The 15,752-nt window shown below is 35.5% G+C and overlaps 1 protein-coding gene across 1 annotated transcript in view; it reads right to left on the bottom strand.

Annotated features, from left to right (window-relative positions):
• Nucleotides 1–414: 414 nt before the first annotated feature.
• The window catches only part of LOC107561922 (sorting nexin-17-like), a 25,815-nt gene continuing 10,477 nt past the window's right edge, over nucleotides 415–15,752 (bottom strand). The window contains exons 5-14 of the mRNA XM_016246459.1: nucleotides 14,396–14,506; nucleotides 11,590–11,840; nucleotides 7,615–7,684; nucleotides 6,726–6,818; nucleotides 6,334–6,537; nucleotides 4,154–4,282; nucleotides 3,764–3,841; nucleotides 2,289–2,363; nucleotides 2,151–2,192; nucleotides 415–1,794 (exon numbers count right to left, since the gene is read on the bottom strand). Coding sequence (XP_016101945.1) covers nucleotides 1,675–1,794; nucleotides 2,151–2,192; nucleotides 2,289–2,363; nucleotides 3,764–3,841; nucleotides 4,154–4,282; nucleotides 6,334–6,537; nucleotides 6,726–6,818; nucleotides 7,615–7,684; nucleotides 11,590–11,840; nucleotides 14,396–14,506 — 1,173 coding nt within the window. The 3' untranslated portion in view covers nucleotides 415–1,674. The remainder of the gene's footprint in view (nucleotides 1,795–2,150; nucleotides 2,193–2,288; nucleotides 2,364–3,763; nucleotides 3,842–4,153; nucleotides 4,283–6,333; nucleotides 6,538–6,725; nucleotides 6,819–7,614; nucleotides 7,685–11,589; nucleotides 11,841–14,395; nucleotides 14,507–15,752) is intronic.

Below are 15,752 nucleotides of genomic sequence, written 5' to 3'. Positions count from 1 at the left end.
TAATAATCAGCCATACAGCACAAAAACATGAGAACCTTTGCATTAAACATAATTTGCATATGGGAGGAATCATATATTATATATATAGATATATATATATATATATCCGGGATGACGAATATGGGAATATCATTCAGTATGGCTATCATTGCAGTTTAAATCCCAGCATAAATGTGAAATACAGCCATTTCCCAAGCACCATGTGATCGCAGTCCTCTGAGATGATTGCCACAATGTATTTAGTAAAACACAAAATGGATTATATGTATATAAAAAAAGAGAAATGAAAGATTGGAATGATATTCTTCAAAACAATGTATAACATGTACTAAGACAATCACTGAAATTTAGATGTGAAATTTGTAAACACTTGGTTTTCAACAATTTTGTAAACACTGATGTTAGTTTCTAATATTTTTTTATTATAATTTTTTTTTTTACACAGCCTGGATTATATTTGATCAACTGTAATTGTTTGTAATATACTAAGATAATACAGATATTAGTAAATATTCAGAATACTTTTTTAATTGCATGTACATTTATAAAAGTGACATTACCATGATTTTTGTGCAAAATGCTTTAGTGAACTATAATTTTGGCATTTACGAGAAACCTATTTAATATATTGGTTTGAATAATAGAACACAGACAACAAACACAAACCTCTTGTGAATGTTCCAGGATGTTTTCCCACGGTTAATATCTCAATAAATACCAAAGCCATCTACCTTTCTTAATACTGTGCAAAAAAGACATGAGTTCAGCTAGTGCAAGCGGGCCTGCCGAACACCCCAAAACAAAGCGAGATTTCAGGACACAGCTGAGGCCAGAATGAGAGAAGCTTTTTACCAAACTTGTGCCCGGCGCTACATTTAAATTTGAGAAGTTAAACTGTAAGGCGTCTGAATCAGCATAAGGCAGAGAGAAAGCAGGCCACAATAAAGAGGGTAATTTAAATTCTGAACTTGTATTTTCATCTAGGATATGCAATGAATATGCAGTAGGTGTCAGGTCGAGTTTACCTCTCCTGAAGAAAACCGCAAGCTGCAAAGATCTACCACGCCCATTGGTCATATTGTCGCTACCATGCAAAAGGTTGAGCAACACTGGCACACTGGACAATACAAAGCACATATCTATTAAATAATATTCTCAACTGATTTTAAAAGGAACATAATTTGCTGGTATGGATCTTACTCTAGTAGGCAACTACAGTCATGAACAGCCAAGAGAAAATGAGATAACAGGAATTTGGTGCCTGCCAGATGATGACATATGAGAGGAAAAGCACAGTTTTGTGTCTCTAGTAAGGAAGTACGATTCAAATAAAGTTTGTCTTCAGAAGAAACTTTCATCACAGACTAAATTAACATCTCTCTTGAATGTAGTAACTTGCCCTGAGGTGCCTATGTAACCCTCTATTAGGTTAACCATTGAAATTGTCTCCAATTATGCCTCAAATCTGAAATTATCCTATTTTTGTTACTTTAAATGAGCGAGTATTGACTCTGAGGCCTCTCATAAAACTAATGAGACTTGAGTCAAAATTATGTACGACAACACAAAGGAATTACGATACTGCAGAGCTGGGCATCTAGTAAACTACACTCAACGCAGAGAAACCGCTAAACAAATCTGCCTCCTTTAGTCCAGTTTTTGAAGACGGCTCCATCACAGGTCATCGTCCCCTATTCCTTCAAAGGCGTAGTTTCCATGGAATTCATTGCCACTGATGTCACTGGCTGAGTTGGAAGAACTAAGTCCTCTCAGGGAGACAGAAGACAGCTTGGTCTGTGGAAATAAAAAATACAGAACAGCATAAAAAAGTTGTTACTGTTAACTAAAACTAATTGAAATAAAGCTGAAATAAAATATAAATATTAGATGAAGAAAAAAAACAACTAAAAAATGGTGCCTTGGATGTTAAGTAAGTTTAAATTGAAGTACTAAAATGACTGAAACTGAAATAAAAATAAAGTTAAACTTAACTACAATTAGAACCAACACTAAAAATTTGAGAATAAAAGCTAATTTAAAATAGTAAATACTATAATGGTGTGTAAATCATATTAAAATAACACTGGTACAAAACAGGATATTTCAATAGTAAGTTGATTATAAGGAAATGAAAAACATCGACAACTCACAGAGAGTTTCACTACTTGTTCACGGCTGGGATCAGGGGAATCCTGAAAAACAGTCATGCATATCATAGATCAACAATGGTACATCTTTCCATATCAAAAGTAGAGGTGTTCTGTATTAGCAAAAACCTCTATGCCCACTAGTAATGGAGGAGACTTCACAGTTTGCTGACTGTCAGACCGCTGGAACGTGCCGTTCAGTCGCTTCTTCTGCATCTGTTGGGAACACATTATAATCATAAACAAATTGACCACATTTATTTTCATAAAACACACTCGCAAACTTATTGCGCATGATTCATCGATGCAAATTATTCCAGAGAAAAATATTTGTCTTTATACAAATATTCCTTTTCACTCGGTTGTCACTAATTCTGTTACATCGCGACTTTAGGGAAATATAAATTGGGGTTTGAATACACTTTCATGTTGACTTAAAAGTGAGCTCAAGTCTCTCTCTAGGAAACAAAGACGATTTAACGGACATTTAACAACAGATTATCCTGATAGGGTTTATCATGCCAAACCCATGGGGCAAAAACGAATTAAAGGAGACATATTATGCCCCTTTTACAATATGTAATATAAGTCTCTGGTGTCCCCAGAATGTGTCTGTAAAGTTTCAGCTCAAAATACTCCACAGATCATTTATTATATTATTTTGAAAATGCCTTTTTTTGAGTGGAAGCAGAAACAGGTTGTTTTTCGTGCCGGTCTCTTTAAATGCAAATGAGCTGCTGCTCCCCGCCCCCTTTTCCAGAATAGAGCTGCGTCATTACAGCTCTTGCCTGCTAAAACATCTGTTTTGGTTCTGATTATCATGTTTATCGTGCTGAAATCCTGCGTTTTAAACCATATTAGTTTAAACTTCTGATATATACGGTTTTCTGAGAGCACACATCCGAAGCACACGGACAGAAAGCGGCTGTCACAGCATGTGAGTACTAAACTACGTTCTCATATACACAAGTTTACGTTAAAAAACACACAAGTTACAAAAACAGTCGGTTATGTCTGTGAAGGTAAACAGCTGGGAAATAAATCGCATGTTTATTTTAGATCTGTGTAACAGCAGCAATATACATTAAATAAATCAATAATTCCACTGCTCTCTTGTCTCCTCTGAGGCTGGGACTCTAAATAGTGTTCTGTGCTCGTCTGTGCAGCCAAAGACAGAACAGTTAGCATGTTTTGCTCAAACGTTCGCCATAGCATTAGAGCTGGTACACAGTTGTCACTTGCGAAAACACAATAACGGCGCCTTGAGTGGAAACTTAAAGATTAAGGGGTGGTAGTAATATAATGAGATCCCTTTGCCACGTCACCAAGGGAGCGAAATCAGACGCGCTTGTTTTCTCAGACATTTGCAGAAAAAGGCTTCCCAAAACAAAGTTACTGGGTTAATCTTTTTCAAGTTTCCTTGGTTGGTAGATGCACCGGGGACCTGATTATAGCACTTAAAACCTGGAAAAGTCAGATTTTCATGATATGTCACCTTTAAGACTCAAACGCTTAAATGAAGCAAACACAGATACATCCACCAACTGAAAGACATTTCAGAAACTCCACAGATATTTGGCAGATCTTTACGAGAAGACAAACATAGACCTACTGACCTTTTTAATGCTTCCGCCAGATTTCTTCACCATCAGCTCATCAACCATAGACTGCAGACAGATACTCATCATGATAGCCTGGGGAAAAACAAAAAACCTCTTAGTCCAGTCACTCTCAAACAGTTATTTTTTATTATTATTTATTGACGGATATTTAATTGTTAATGCTCATTCACTATTTTTAACTTTGCCGTCATCTAAGCTCACTTAAAGTTAATCTTTAAAAACACGAATAATTTGATAACATTTGAAATCTTCAGCAAATCTCAAAATGAATGCCTGAAATAGCTTCGCATTTGAAAATGTATTTTTATTTTAAGCATTTTATTTTCCATTTATTTAGACAAAATAGTATAGAATTTCAAAATCTGCGACTGACTCTGTGCTGACCTGTGGACTTGTGATGGTGACCCACTGCAGACGGTCTTTGCTCATCAAGTACTCGAAGGCCAGCTCTAGTTTCACGTCACATTTACTGGGACTGCTAGGGTTTGCGGTACCGTTCGCCACAGGCACCTGCTGTAGAATTAGGCCAGGTCGTCACAAATACGATCATCATAATCATTGTTATTTGTGTCTTGGCAATTACAGAGGCCATTTCTAAACTCCTCTACATAGCAAATAACTTCAAAGCTCAATTAGTCATCATTAGCTCTGCTCTAAATGTCATCGTCCTCATAATCACATAGCATCACCAACACAACACACAACACACAAAAGTGTCTCATTAGAATGGTCTCAGAAGACACAAAACAGACAACTTCTTTACACACACACACACACAGGAAACTCTGTCAGTTACATTAGAGAGACATGGCTATACAGTCCCAGCATCCTCACAGTCAGGTCCTGGTCTCAAAGGACTGCCGTTCTGAGCTCATTAGTAACACAACTCTGCTTTTCCAAGGCAAAGACCAAGCCAAGACCACTGCAGAGTGGAGCAGAGACAACTTCCTCTAGCTAATGAAATTCCAGAACGTGCATTAAACTGTTTGTATTGGACCAAACTGAAAATATTCAAAGCCTTTTCACATTCCCACAAGAAGTCGTTTACATATTGACACATTTGTTCGTTAATCTACTGTTTAAAAGCAAGGGACAGAGTAAAAACACTTAATACTGTTAGATATAGAATTAAGATTTAGATTGTCTTCATTTTGTTTCCTAATTCTGGTATAATAAAATGGATGCAGAAAACCATGAAGGTATACATTTAGTTGATTCTCATGAAATAAATATGAATGGATAGATGGATGAGTGTCTGGTAGCTATAAGCGAGCACAGTCTATTTTCCTACAGAAAGTGTCTTTTTTGTTCATCCCATTTTCAACTTCCCATTTTCTGAAATAGACCAACCAGACATGCCTGAAGAGACGGTCATAGAAAGAATTTGGAGAAAAGGGTTGTCTGGAGACACAAAAGGAAGTTTTCCTACATCCTTATTGTAAAACGTAGTACATATCATTTGGAAAAATAAGGCTTTTTTGTCAAGTCTTTTAAAAGCCTTATTTCACTGAACACTGAATCCATTTTTCATACTGTACATTATGCATTTAAAACAACTCATTTTTATTTTTAGCATAATATTTTTCATTTATTTAGAGACAAAATATTATAGAATTTCAGTTTTTTTCCACAGTCTTACTGCAAGTAGTACAGAAATAAATAAAAAGAAGGTATTTTTAGTCACATTTTTGCCTTTATTAATCTATTTTTCATAATGTACATTATAATGTTGTGGTGCCTAAAATCGCTTGTAGAATAGGTTTTTATTTTTGACATTTAAAATAGCAAAATAGCATAGAATTTCAGTTTTTTACATTCTTACAGCAAAAATAGTACATAAAAAATAAGGCCTTTTTTAATTAAGTTATATTTTTTAGAATGTTTGCCTTTATTTCACAACAATTTAACAAAATAAAGCTTTTTATAGAGATTTGACTATCACCGGCTAAAATAAAGTTGTCGTCAAGTTATTTCTAAAATGCTGAATTTTTTTTTATAATAATAATAATAAAAAAACTTTCCTGTTTAATTTAAGCAACTGTCTAAAATACAAGTGGTGTGTTTTTTTTTCTTCTAAAATGTGACCTAATTTGACAACTATTCAGTACTTTAGGAATGAACTCAGGAACTACTAAATGACAAGCTTTTGTGGATTTCAGGTCAAATGCAGGCAGTCAGACTCTGCAAGAAACTTGAAATATCTAACGATGACAACAACATACTAAGTAGTACCAGGTGTTTTCAACCTTAAGCTGGTTGCACACAGTACAATTTTTGGTATGATTTTGCTAAATGTGTGGTTGCATTTACCATTGTTTGGCAAAATCGAGTAATTTCAGTAGGAATCCACTTGATCAGGAGTTCCCCACACAGATTTTGCTTGTGTTGGCCAAACAAATTTGCGACGTTGACCAACAGAATCTGTCTGCTTGGTTTAAAAGTGAATTCTGCATGAGCTGTGCTTCATACATCGCTATGCTATCAACAATGGACCTTTCTACCTGCAAAATTGCTATATTGTCTGCAATATTGTAAAATACTTTTTTTTTATTAATCAAACTTACAGATGAAGTGACCCGCCAGCATCTCATGCGTGTGACTTTGAAGCTGCCCTCTTTCATCTGATCATTGGGCAATTTGACGTGAAAGTTGAGTTCATTGTTGCCGGCACCGACTATAACATGACAGCCCTTCTCTGGAAAATCTGTGATGCATGGATCAAACTTAATATAGCCGTAGTACTTCAGCGTCTGAGCCAATCGGATGAACTGTGGGACAAAATATAGTTAGACACAGATGATTATCTAACAGACACAAATTACTGGACTATCGAGGCTTCAACATAATACATTCAGGTCTGAGAATGGACTTCGGCTTTTATAGAAGCAGTTGTTTTCTTTCCAGCTCATAGACACTAGGGAGATCAAATAACGTGTGTGGCGGAGCCCAGCCATACCTCCTTCTTTGAGCCTTTCTCCTGCAGGGATTTCAGCTGTCTGTGCTGTTCTTTGTTCACGAGGATCCATCCCCGCTCTATCTCAGACACCGTCTGAGTGGAAGGAGGAAGGGAAAAAAGATTCTCACTCTGAAATTGACTAAATATATTTTTAAGAAGATTTATGCAGGTTTTCCATAATAAAACCTTGTTCAATATGCAGTCAGGGTTAATTTAGTTGTTATTTCTAGTTTAGTTTTCATTGTTAATTTTTAGTTCTAGTTCCAGGTTATTTAATTTTAGTGGTGATTTAATTTGATTTGTTAATGCATTTTTGTATCATGAGCTAACAATTAACAGTTTTTTTTCCCCATTATTAATCTTGATTTATGTGAATTTATAAACTTACTGTTGTTCATTGTTAATTTATGTTCGTTTATCATAAAATAATTTAATTTTACTACTTGAAATGTTAAAAATGTACACATATATATAACTGACATGATCTAAAATGCTAGTTCATGAAACCTAATGCATTAACTACGGTTAACGAATGGAGCAATATTGTAATTATTTACAGTTTTACTTTAAATTTTAACAGTATTTTATGGTTGTTAATATGCAATAAAGTTGAAACTAACATCATATTGAAATGTTTAATGGACTATACATTTCTCGACATTCTAGATTTATTGTTATCCAGTAAATTACTTAAATGCAGTTTTTTTTTTTTTTTTTTAAATATCAAAATCAAAATCAAAATATTAAACTATTTTTGGTCATTATTTTTTTTATTTTATTTTAGTTAGTTTTGGAGTCATGAAAATGTATTAGTTTCAATTTCTTTAGGACAACTTTTCTGTGCGATGGACACATACACAGAGTATCCTTTAAACTAGGAGACTTTTACCTGAGCATATAACAAGTTAAGTCCCATGCGGTCGTCCATGACATCACTGTCGTATGCTGTGTCCCAGTAGCTAAAAATAGAGCAAGAGACAATAATGATAAGTTATGCAAGGGAAATACTATAATTTACCTCCTTCATCTTTGATCACATCCATTTTCTGATGGATCATCTAAAACCATTAATCACTAAAGCGAATTAAAATCATGTGCGCTGCATTTTACTGCATAATCATATAATTTCTGTACACACGCCTGAGAAACTAACAAGACGGCAGCTTACCAATAGTCTAGAAGAATTTTTATTAGTGATGCACGATATTGGATTTTGATATCCGATAACCGGATAACCGATATGCTGATATTTTTCAACTCTTTTTGGCCGATAGCCGATACAGATATATTTCCTTTTGTTTGGAAACAACACCAAGTCTCTCCTGTGTGGAAATAAGCTAATTATTTGTAATTTTGGTTAATTTTTAACAAGAACTTATTTGTTGGAATTAAACAATAATGAAGTTCTTTTACAATAACAGTACATTAAAGCTTTGAAAATAACTATAAATAAACTATATATCAATCGCTGCATTTTTTTCTCAGAAAGATGCAGTAGTAACCTTACCATTTTAATTTAAGAATTCACATTTATAGATGGTCTAAAGCAAAAGAGATGTAAAAATTCTGAAATATTTTAGAGCTCATAATTTGTTTAAAAAATAACATTACACATTAATGAATAAATCAGTACATATCAAATTATTTAATTTTAAAATCATGTTTGTGATTTTTTTTTTTATTCATGTAAGCTATAGCTTCTGACCTTTAAATCAAAACATACTCAAAATTATTTAATTTCCAAGTGTCATGTTTGTGATTTTTTTTTTATTCATGTAAGCTATAGCTTCTGACCTTTAAATCAAAACATACTCATGATTTTATGACATCAATTACTGCTTTATTTAATCAGAAACAGTCTAAATATTATTTGTGTATTGTACTTTCATTTTAGTAAAAGTAGGCCAACAGCGCCCCCTACGGAATTAAAACTCCTTACCGAGCGGGCATTAGGACCAGGGGGAGGCTGCCACTGCTGCACGTGCTATTACTGTTTACACTATCATACACCGAACTTGTCATTCTGTACTTGCTTTCTCAGTTTAAATGCAGCGATCCAAAAGAGTGAATCTAATCATCATTCAAAAATGAGTTACACTGCTGACATGATCTATTCCTCTTATCAGCAAAACATATCGGCATAATTTTTCATATCGGGTCATGCCGATATTTACATTTAAAGCAATTATCGGCCGATTCCGATATTGGTCCGATAATATCGTGTATCCCTAATTTTAATTAAATCTTCCATTAAGTTAAACTTAGCGAAAAGCACGGTTCTGTCCTGTAAAGCTTCTCTCTATAGCTACACAGCAATACTAGCGTATAAGTTACTGAAAAAATGCTACTGCAGTGAATGTCTCCATTTGCCTAGAAGCAAACGACAATCTGGCAAATGAGCAATCTTCAGCTCAATGGCCATCCTTACCGTCCATGTCAAAAACTATTCTCATCCCACCGTGGGCAGAACGAGGCCTGATAAATAAGTTTTAGCAGAGTCTGCAAGAGCACAAAGATGCAATCTTGCATGACAATAGATATTGTTCACATGGCAGCCAAAACTGGATAGCCGTTAAATCCCATTTGAAAGCTTTTAGAGGTTTATGCTGGAACATTTTTGAAGTATACATGACAGGCAGCGAAAAGAAAAAAGGCATGGGAGCATGTTTTGTAAAATTTTTGTGTACTGAAATGTGTAAAAAGTGTGTGAAATGTACACTAAAGTCTCTTACACTCACCAAGGCTGCATTTATTTGACAAAAAATACAGTAAATTGGTAATATCAAGAAATATTACTACAACTTAAAATAACTTTTCTATTTTAATATAAAATGTTGAACAACAGTAGTGTATCTTTTCACAGTAAAAACAAAATGTACAAATGCTGTGTTTCTCCATGCATCTCTTGCACTTTTTTGCCCTTTCCTGCCTGTCAGCAGCCAATCAGAGCAGCCAGAACTATATTCCATTCCTGATGTAGTGAACAGGTGGGATCTGGGTGAAGGCTGTCTGTAGTCTCCTTTAACAAGGAGCCTTCAAAGGGCCTGCGGTTCTCCTGAGGGGACTAAAAAGAAAAACACGCCAGCATTTTGTGCACCTTTTTCAACAGTATATGATGACGAGGTGTGAGAATTAGCGGGAAGGATGTATAAAGTGGGTGAAAGGTGAAACATTTTTAGCAAAATAATCTCTGCTAAGCTGTGCTAATGTGCTAAAAAAGGGAAATTTATATTCTCGTAACATCTTCACACCTGCTTCCAATGCACATGGTGAAACACATGGTGTTTCAATGCCCTTGCTGGAGATTTTACATAAATAATCTCCCCTGATTCTCGCTAATTATTCCATTACATAAACCTCACACTCCAAAGGGCATTTGATGAATTCTGCTGTTAATAAACCACTAGCATCAACATTTACACTCTGTATGTGCACTTTTTTGGGAATAAAAAATTAAGTTTGTATTGCTTTAACCACGTCAGAGATTCTGTAAAGCACAGCACTTCAGAGACCGTTTGAGTTATAAAAGAGATGTCTAAATACAGCTGTCTTCAAGTCCAAAAAGTCTAAAGTGCAAATATGAAAACTACTGCTGCACAGAACCACAGGATCAGACCGCTGAGGTAATGATCATACCCACGTCTACAACAGGAAGACAAGAAGTGCCTCTCTAGTCATTTAAACAGAGTGAAGATGGAGCCTTGTGGGCCACATCTTCCTAAAGCAAATATCCATGAGTTGAATAGCCCTTCGAGAGCTATTTGTTAAAACATCTCACCATTTAAGTTACACTTTGGGTAGCACTCATGAAGTTTCTGAGAAACAATTTTAAACTGGAAATCTGGTGAGTTTAAGCTATTAAGGGATAGTTCAACAAAAGAACAATAACTATAAAGATAACCCTTTTAGCATCCTGACAAGCATGCTCTGCAATTATGTCATCTGCCAAGCTCTCTAAAGCAGGGTGAATTCTGATTGACTGTCAATGTTTTTGCCATTCATCAGCTGGGAAAAAAATTGTTTTGAAAGTGTTTCCAAAGATATCACTCCTCCGTGCCCTTATCATCTTGGCCGTTATTTCCCATATAATAAAAGTAAGTGATAACTGCAGCTGTCAAGCACAAATATGACAAAAAAAGCACCATAGAAGTAACAAGAATGTGGTCTATATGACTTGGTAGGATATATTCCAACTTATCTGTTAACTTTGTGTGAATAAAAGACCAAAATGTATTCAAAAGCTCTTCCTGATGCATTCATTAAAGTTCATAATCTTCTCAATGATTCAGTTCATAAAACTGGTCTGAATGGTTCATTCATGAATCAGAGCTTTTCGGTTTTGGTCTGTTCTTCTCAGTATGGCTTTCATATGGTTTCCGTTGACCAGGGGTGTCAAAACAAAAGTTTTGTTCCAACACTGCTCCAACACACATACCATGCAGTTTTCAAATATGCCTGAAGGACTTGATAAGTTAGATCAGGTGTGTTTAATAGGGTTGAATCTAAACTCTGCAGGGCTCTGGCCCTCCAGGAATTGAGTTTGACACCCCTGTCGTAGACTTTAAAGTATATTTTTATGGTGCTTTTGCATCCTTTTTGAGGCTTAGAATTCTCATATGTTCTCCAAAATATCTTTAACGTTCCACAGAAAGAAGACTAAATGATGACATAATAAAAAAAATTTTGGTGATCTGTCCCTTTAAAAAGTGTTTTTGTTATAGATTTAGAAGCATTCTAAGGACAGTTAACACATTTTAGAAGAACTTCCTCTCTAAGCTACATAAATATATATTCTTATTATACCGGTATATACTTTGCTGTTGGACCAAATGCTTAACCATTACTCCCAAAATAAGTTTTGTACCTTTTACGGAGGACGATGCGGTAGTCAGGGCTATGCAGGCTGGTGATGGACACGTAGGGCAGCTCAAATTCTTGCAGTTTTCTCACGTCTGGGGCACCATGGGAGGTCAGAGAGGTTTGGACGAGGGAATGAGAGACCAGATGAAAGGTATGAGTGCCTTCAGACACAAGGACATTTGGAGAATAATAGCAATGACAACAACCAAAGTGAAATGGGGGAGAATCCATCTGGCTCAAGCCGTAGAGGGCACAATAACATGTTTATCACTTTGTGCAAGAGAGAGGAGGAGGAACAGAGGGAGGGAAGGAGGGAGGAAGAGAGCGAAAAAATGCTGCAGCTGTTAGAAAAGACGTTTTCTCTAGAGTTGGGAAAGAGGGAGAGACGGAAGCCAGGAACTGAACTGAAATGGGCACTGAGCTTTTAGAAACATTAAAAACAGGAGTGTGAAAAGAAGAAGAGACGACAGTTAGATCTATAGCATAGTGCATGCCGTCACAACTTTTCATTCTACTCTCTGGCTTACCCTTTCAGTAGTCTGACATTAGACAGCATGTTAAGACAAGAATGGTATTATGTGATAGGAATGTCTTAAATACATATGTACTACAACAACATCACAACCACATTTCGAATTGTTTTTTATGGTTGTCGCTTATAGCTGTCACTGTAAAGATTTCAAAAGTGTTGTAAATTTACAAAAAACAAAAACAAACAAATATATATATATATATATATATATATATATACACACACAGTGGTGTGAAAAAGTGTTGGCCCCCTTCCTGATTTCTTATTTTTTGGCATGTTTGGCAAACTTTAATGTTTCAGATCATCAAGCAAATTTAAATATTAGTAAAAGATAACACAAGATGCAGTTTTTAAATGAAGGTTTTTATTATTAAGGGAAAACAAAATCCAAAACTACATGGCCCTGTGTGAAAAAGTGTTTGCCCCCTAAACCTAATAACTGGTTGGGCCACCCTTAGCAGCAACAACTGCAATCAAGCGTTTGCGATAACTTGCAATGTTGTTCAACAAGAGATGACTGCAAACCAATTCACAAGATATGCACATGTATTCACAGGCAAAGCACACAAGTCATTAAACATAAGCTTGATAAATTATGTCTCTATGTGAATTAAGACAAGTAATTGTCCTTGCTACATTGCCATGCTTTTATTGGACAGATCTTCTCTTCAGAGAAAACTAACTTAGGTACATTTAACCCAATGATGATCTTATGGTCTTAACGTTTCCTCCTCCCTAATGATAAATGTTTTACACTGCATATTCCATTCTGTGTTTCCTTACTATATATGCGGTGCCATTTTTAAAAATATAAGCTTTTCTTTTTGTGCCCACACTTTTAAAAGTGCTTCGGAAGTTTTGTGTTTGAGGTGTTAAACATTACATCCAAGCAGATCCCATGATCAGATTACACTTCACTACGTTTATGCCGTTTTATGTGTAGCACTTGACTTTCATCAGGTGCTAAAGGGTACTTTGGGTCATCAGTGTTCTTGAATAATGCAGCAGAAAGCTGAATATGGGTGCAGGGTGCATTTTAATGAGAGCTTGGATCAGCCATGACTCTGTGTGGTGCACATGGGAAAGCTATGATCCACAAAGAGCTCCTTAAAGCCCTTAAAACCCAGGCTCAAATATGTGTTTGCTGATTGGAGAGCAGGTCTAAGTGAAGAAACACATGATTTGTGTTCTTTTTTTTTAACACAGACTAAGTACAACACATATTGTATGAATTCATTTCATTTAAAAAGGAATAAAGTCTATATTAAAAGTGTGGATTAATTTAAATAATGATTAACCGTGATTAATCTACATTTTTAGACTTGTAGTTAATGTTCTATTTTGTCTTCTAAACGTTTCATGCATGTATTTGATCAAATATACAGTAAAAAGAGTAATTTTCTGAAATATTATTACTTATAATAACTGCTTTATATTTGAATATATTTTAAAATGTAATTTATTCTTATGATGACAAAGCTGAATTTTCATCACCATTACTCTGAAAACTGATTAATTTTTGGCAGTAAATCCTTCAAAATTATAAATGTATTTATTGTCACACGTGGTCAATAATAAAAATATTCACTTCAATTAAATATACACACACACATATACACACATATACATACAACTTTTAAACTGTAGTGTATATAAAAAAAGGCACTGGACAAAGGCACATCTCATTTGCAAAAATACAAATTTGTAATTGAATAATGAAACAACTTTGGCCACACTTTTAATTTATAATTTTGTATTTACATTTAAAATTGAAAAACTAAATCTTGCTTTAAATGTATAATTTATACATTATATATTTTTAAATTATTTAATATTCACACATATACATTTTATTTATTAATTTTTTTATCAAATGTTGTTTTCTTTACAAAGAAAATTTGCAATATTAGCTAGAAATCGCATTCAAATTGTGGCAAAACAATACTGGTTCGGTTTGTATCATAAGACTATACCTATTGCTGAGCAATAAACAAATGTAACAGAGTTAGAGCAGTGCTTAAAGGCCTTAACAAATATAAATCCTTGACTTGTAAAATCAAAGAAAAATGTGGATGTCCTGTTTTTATGTATTTCTGGCCTTGACCATATGAATTAGTTTAGAAATATTAATGCTAGCTCACAATTACAATGAAAGGTGTCAGTAAACCACAGACATTACTATTCAAAATGACAAAGGCTTAAACCTGGCAGTGATGATCGCTTTGAGAACACGATGCAGATGTGTGCTTTGGAAACAGTAACAAAACAACATTCTCACCTCCAGAACATCTTCGGTCTGGTCAGATGTGAGGATGTTGACTTTGACCTTCTGGCCATTGGACAGGTAGATTTCCAGCTGCACCTCCTCAGTGGGGATCTGCTGGGTCTCCTACAGCATAGACAAAAAGTGATGCTCTTTAAAAGGGTTTGGGAAAACACCTTTGTGCTGCACTCTAATTCAACTTCCGATGCTTCCTGTCAGATTCAGCTGATCTCAGAATATTCTGATGAACATGCAGTACCGATAACATTAAATCACACCCTTTCACTCACTCCAAGAGCACAGAACAGAAAAAAAACCACATAGTCAGAGCAGTTTCATTTCCTGTGTATTCCAGCTTTCACGTCAGAGGACGCTTTCATTTTAGAACAAATGTAATGTTTTGAGTTGTGTGATTTACTGTATAGATTCAGGCTTAATCGCGAGATATACATGCCTAGAGAAGAGAAGTGCTCAAGAGTCAAAACACCACATTGCTGACTGTTTTATGGATAAAAAGTAGCGTCACTGTTCCTTCACTGTCCTATCTTCTGCTTTTTGCAAATTCATCTCCCCCCCCCCACCCCTCTTCCTGCATGTTTCATCTCCCACTGAGGCAGAGGGTCTCAGAGCAGCAGCTGATCTTTACAGAGATTGGAAAATGAAAACGCAAGGCCAAGTCTAATCTCCTATTCTGTTCCTGCAGACTGCTCTCTGATGGGCAGCAGGGGGGACGGATGGGATCTGACTGCAAAATTGCCAATATCTATGTGGGGTGGGGAATGAAATTCCAGAAGAATTAATGCAATCTATGTGATTCAGACAACAAATGTAGTACAGGATGGTACTGGAATGTAAGGAAGTGAACAGAGAGGCACATTAACCAGTTCTTCACTCAATGCGCATGAGTGAACTATATATCTTAAAGGGGTCATATGACATTGCTAAAAAAACATTATTTGGTGTATTTGGTGTAATGAAATGTGTTTATGTGGTTTAAGGTTCAAAAAACACATTATTTTCCACATACTGTGCATTATTGTTTCTCCTCTATGCCCCGCCTTTCTGAAACGCGTCGATTTTTACAAAGCTTGGCCAGCTATCTAGTGCGTTGTGATTGGCCGAATACCTCAACCGTGTGATGGAAATGTTACGCCCCTCACCATACTGTGATGTCGTGTCCCGGACGACAAGACAAAACCAATAAATCCCATTACAAACAAGGCATTTGTTGCATCCAGTGGGGACATAATTACGGAGTATAATGACTTATACTGTCTTTTTACACGTTGCGTCGCATTGCGCAGTGTAAACATAAAACCATGTCTGCATTTGTGATCGGAGAAATGACAAACAACAAGCCCTACTCTACACT

The sequence above is a fragment of the Sinocyclocheilus grahami genome, unplaced genomic scaffold (assembly GCF_001515645.1).
Source record: "Sinocyclocheilus grahami isolate Dianchi unplaced genomic scaffold, SAMN03320097.WGS_v1.1 scaffold799.1, whole genome shotgun sequence".
NCBI classification, from domain to species: domain Eukaryota; kingdom Metazoa; phylum Chordata; class Actinopteri; order Cypriniformes; family Cyprinidae; genus Sinocyclocheilus; species Sinocyclocheilus grahami.
Note: the sequence above shows the minus strand (reverse complement) of the source record. Positions and strands in the feature narration are given on the sequence as shown.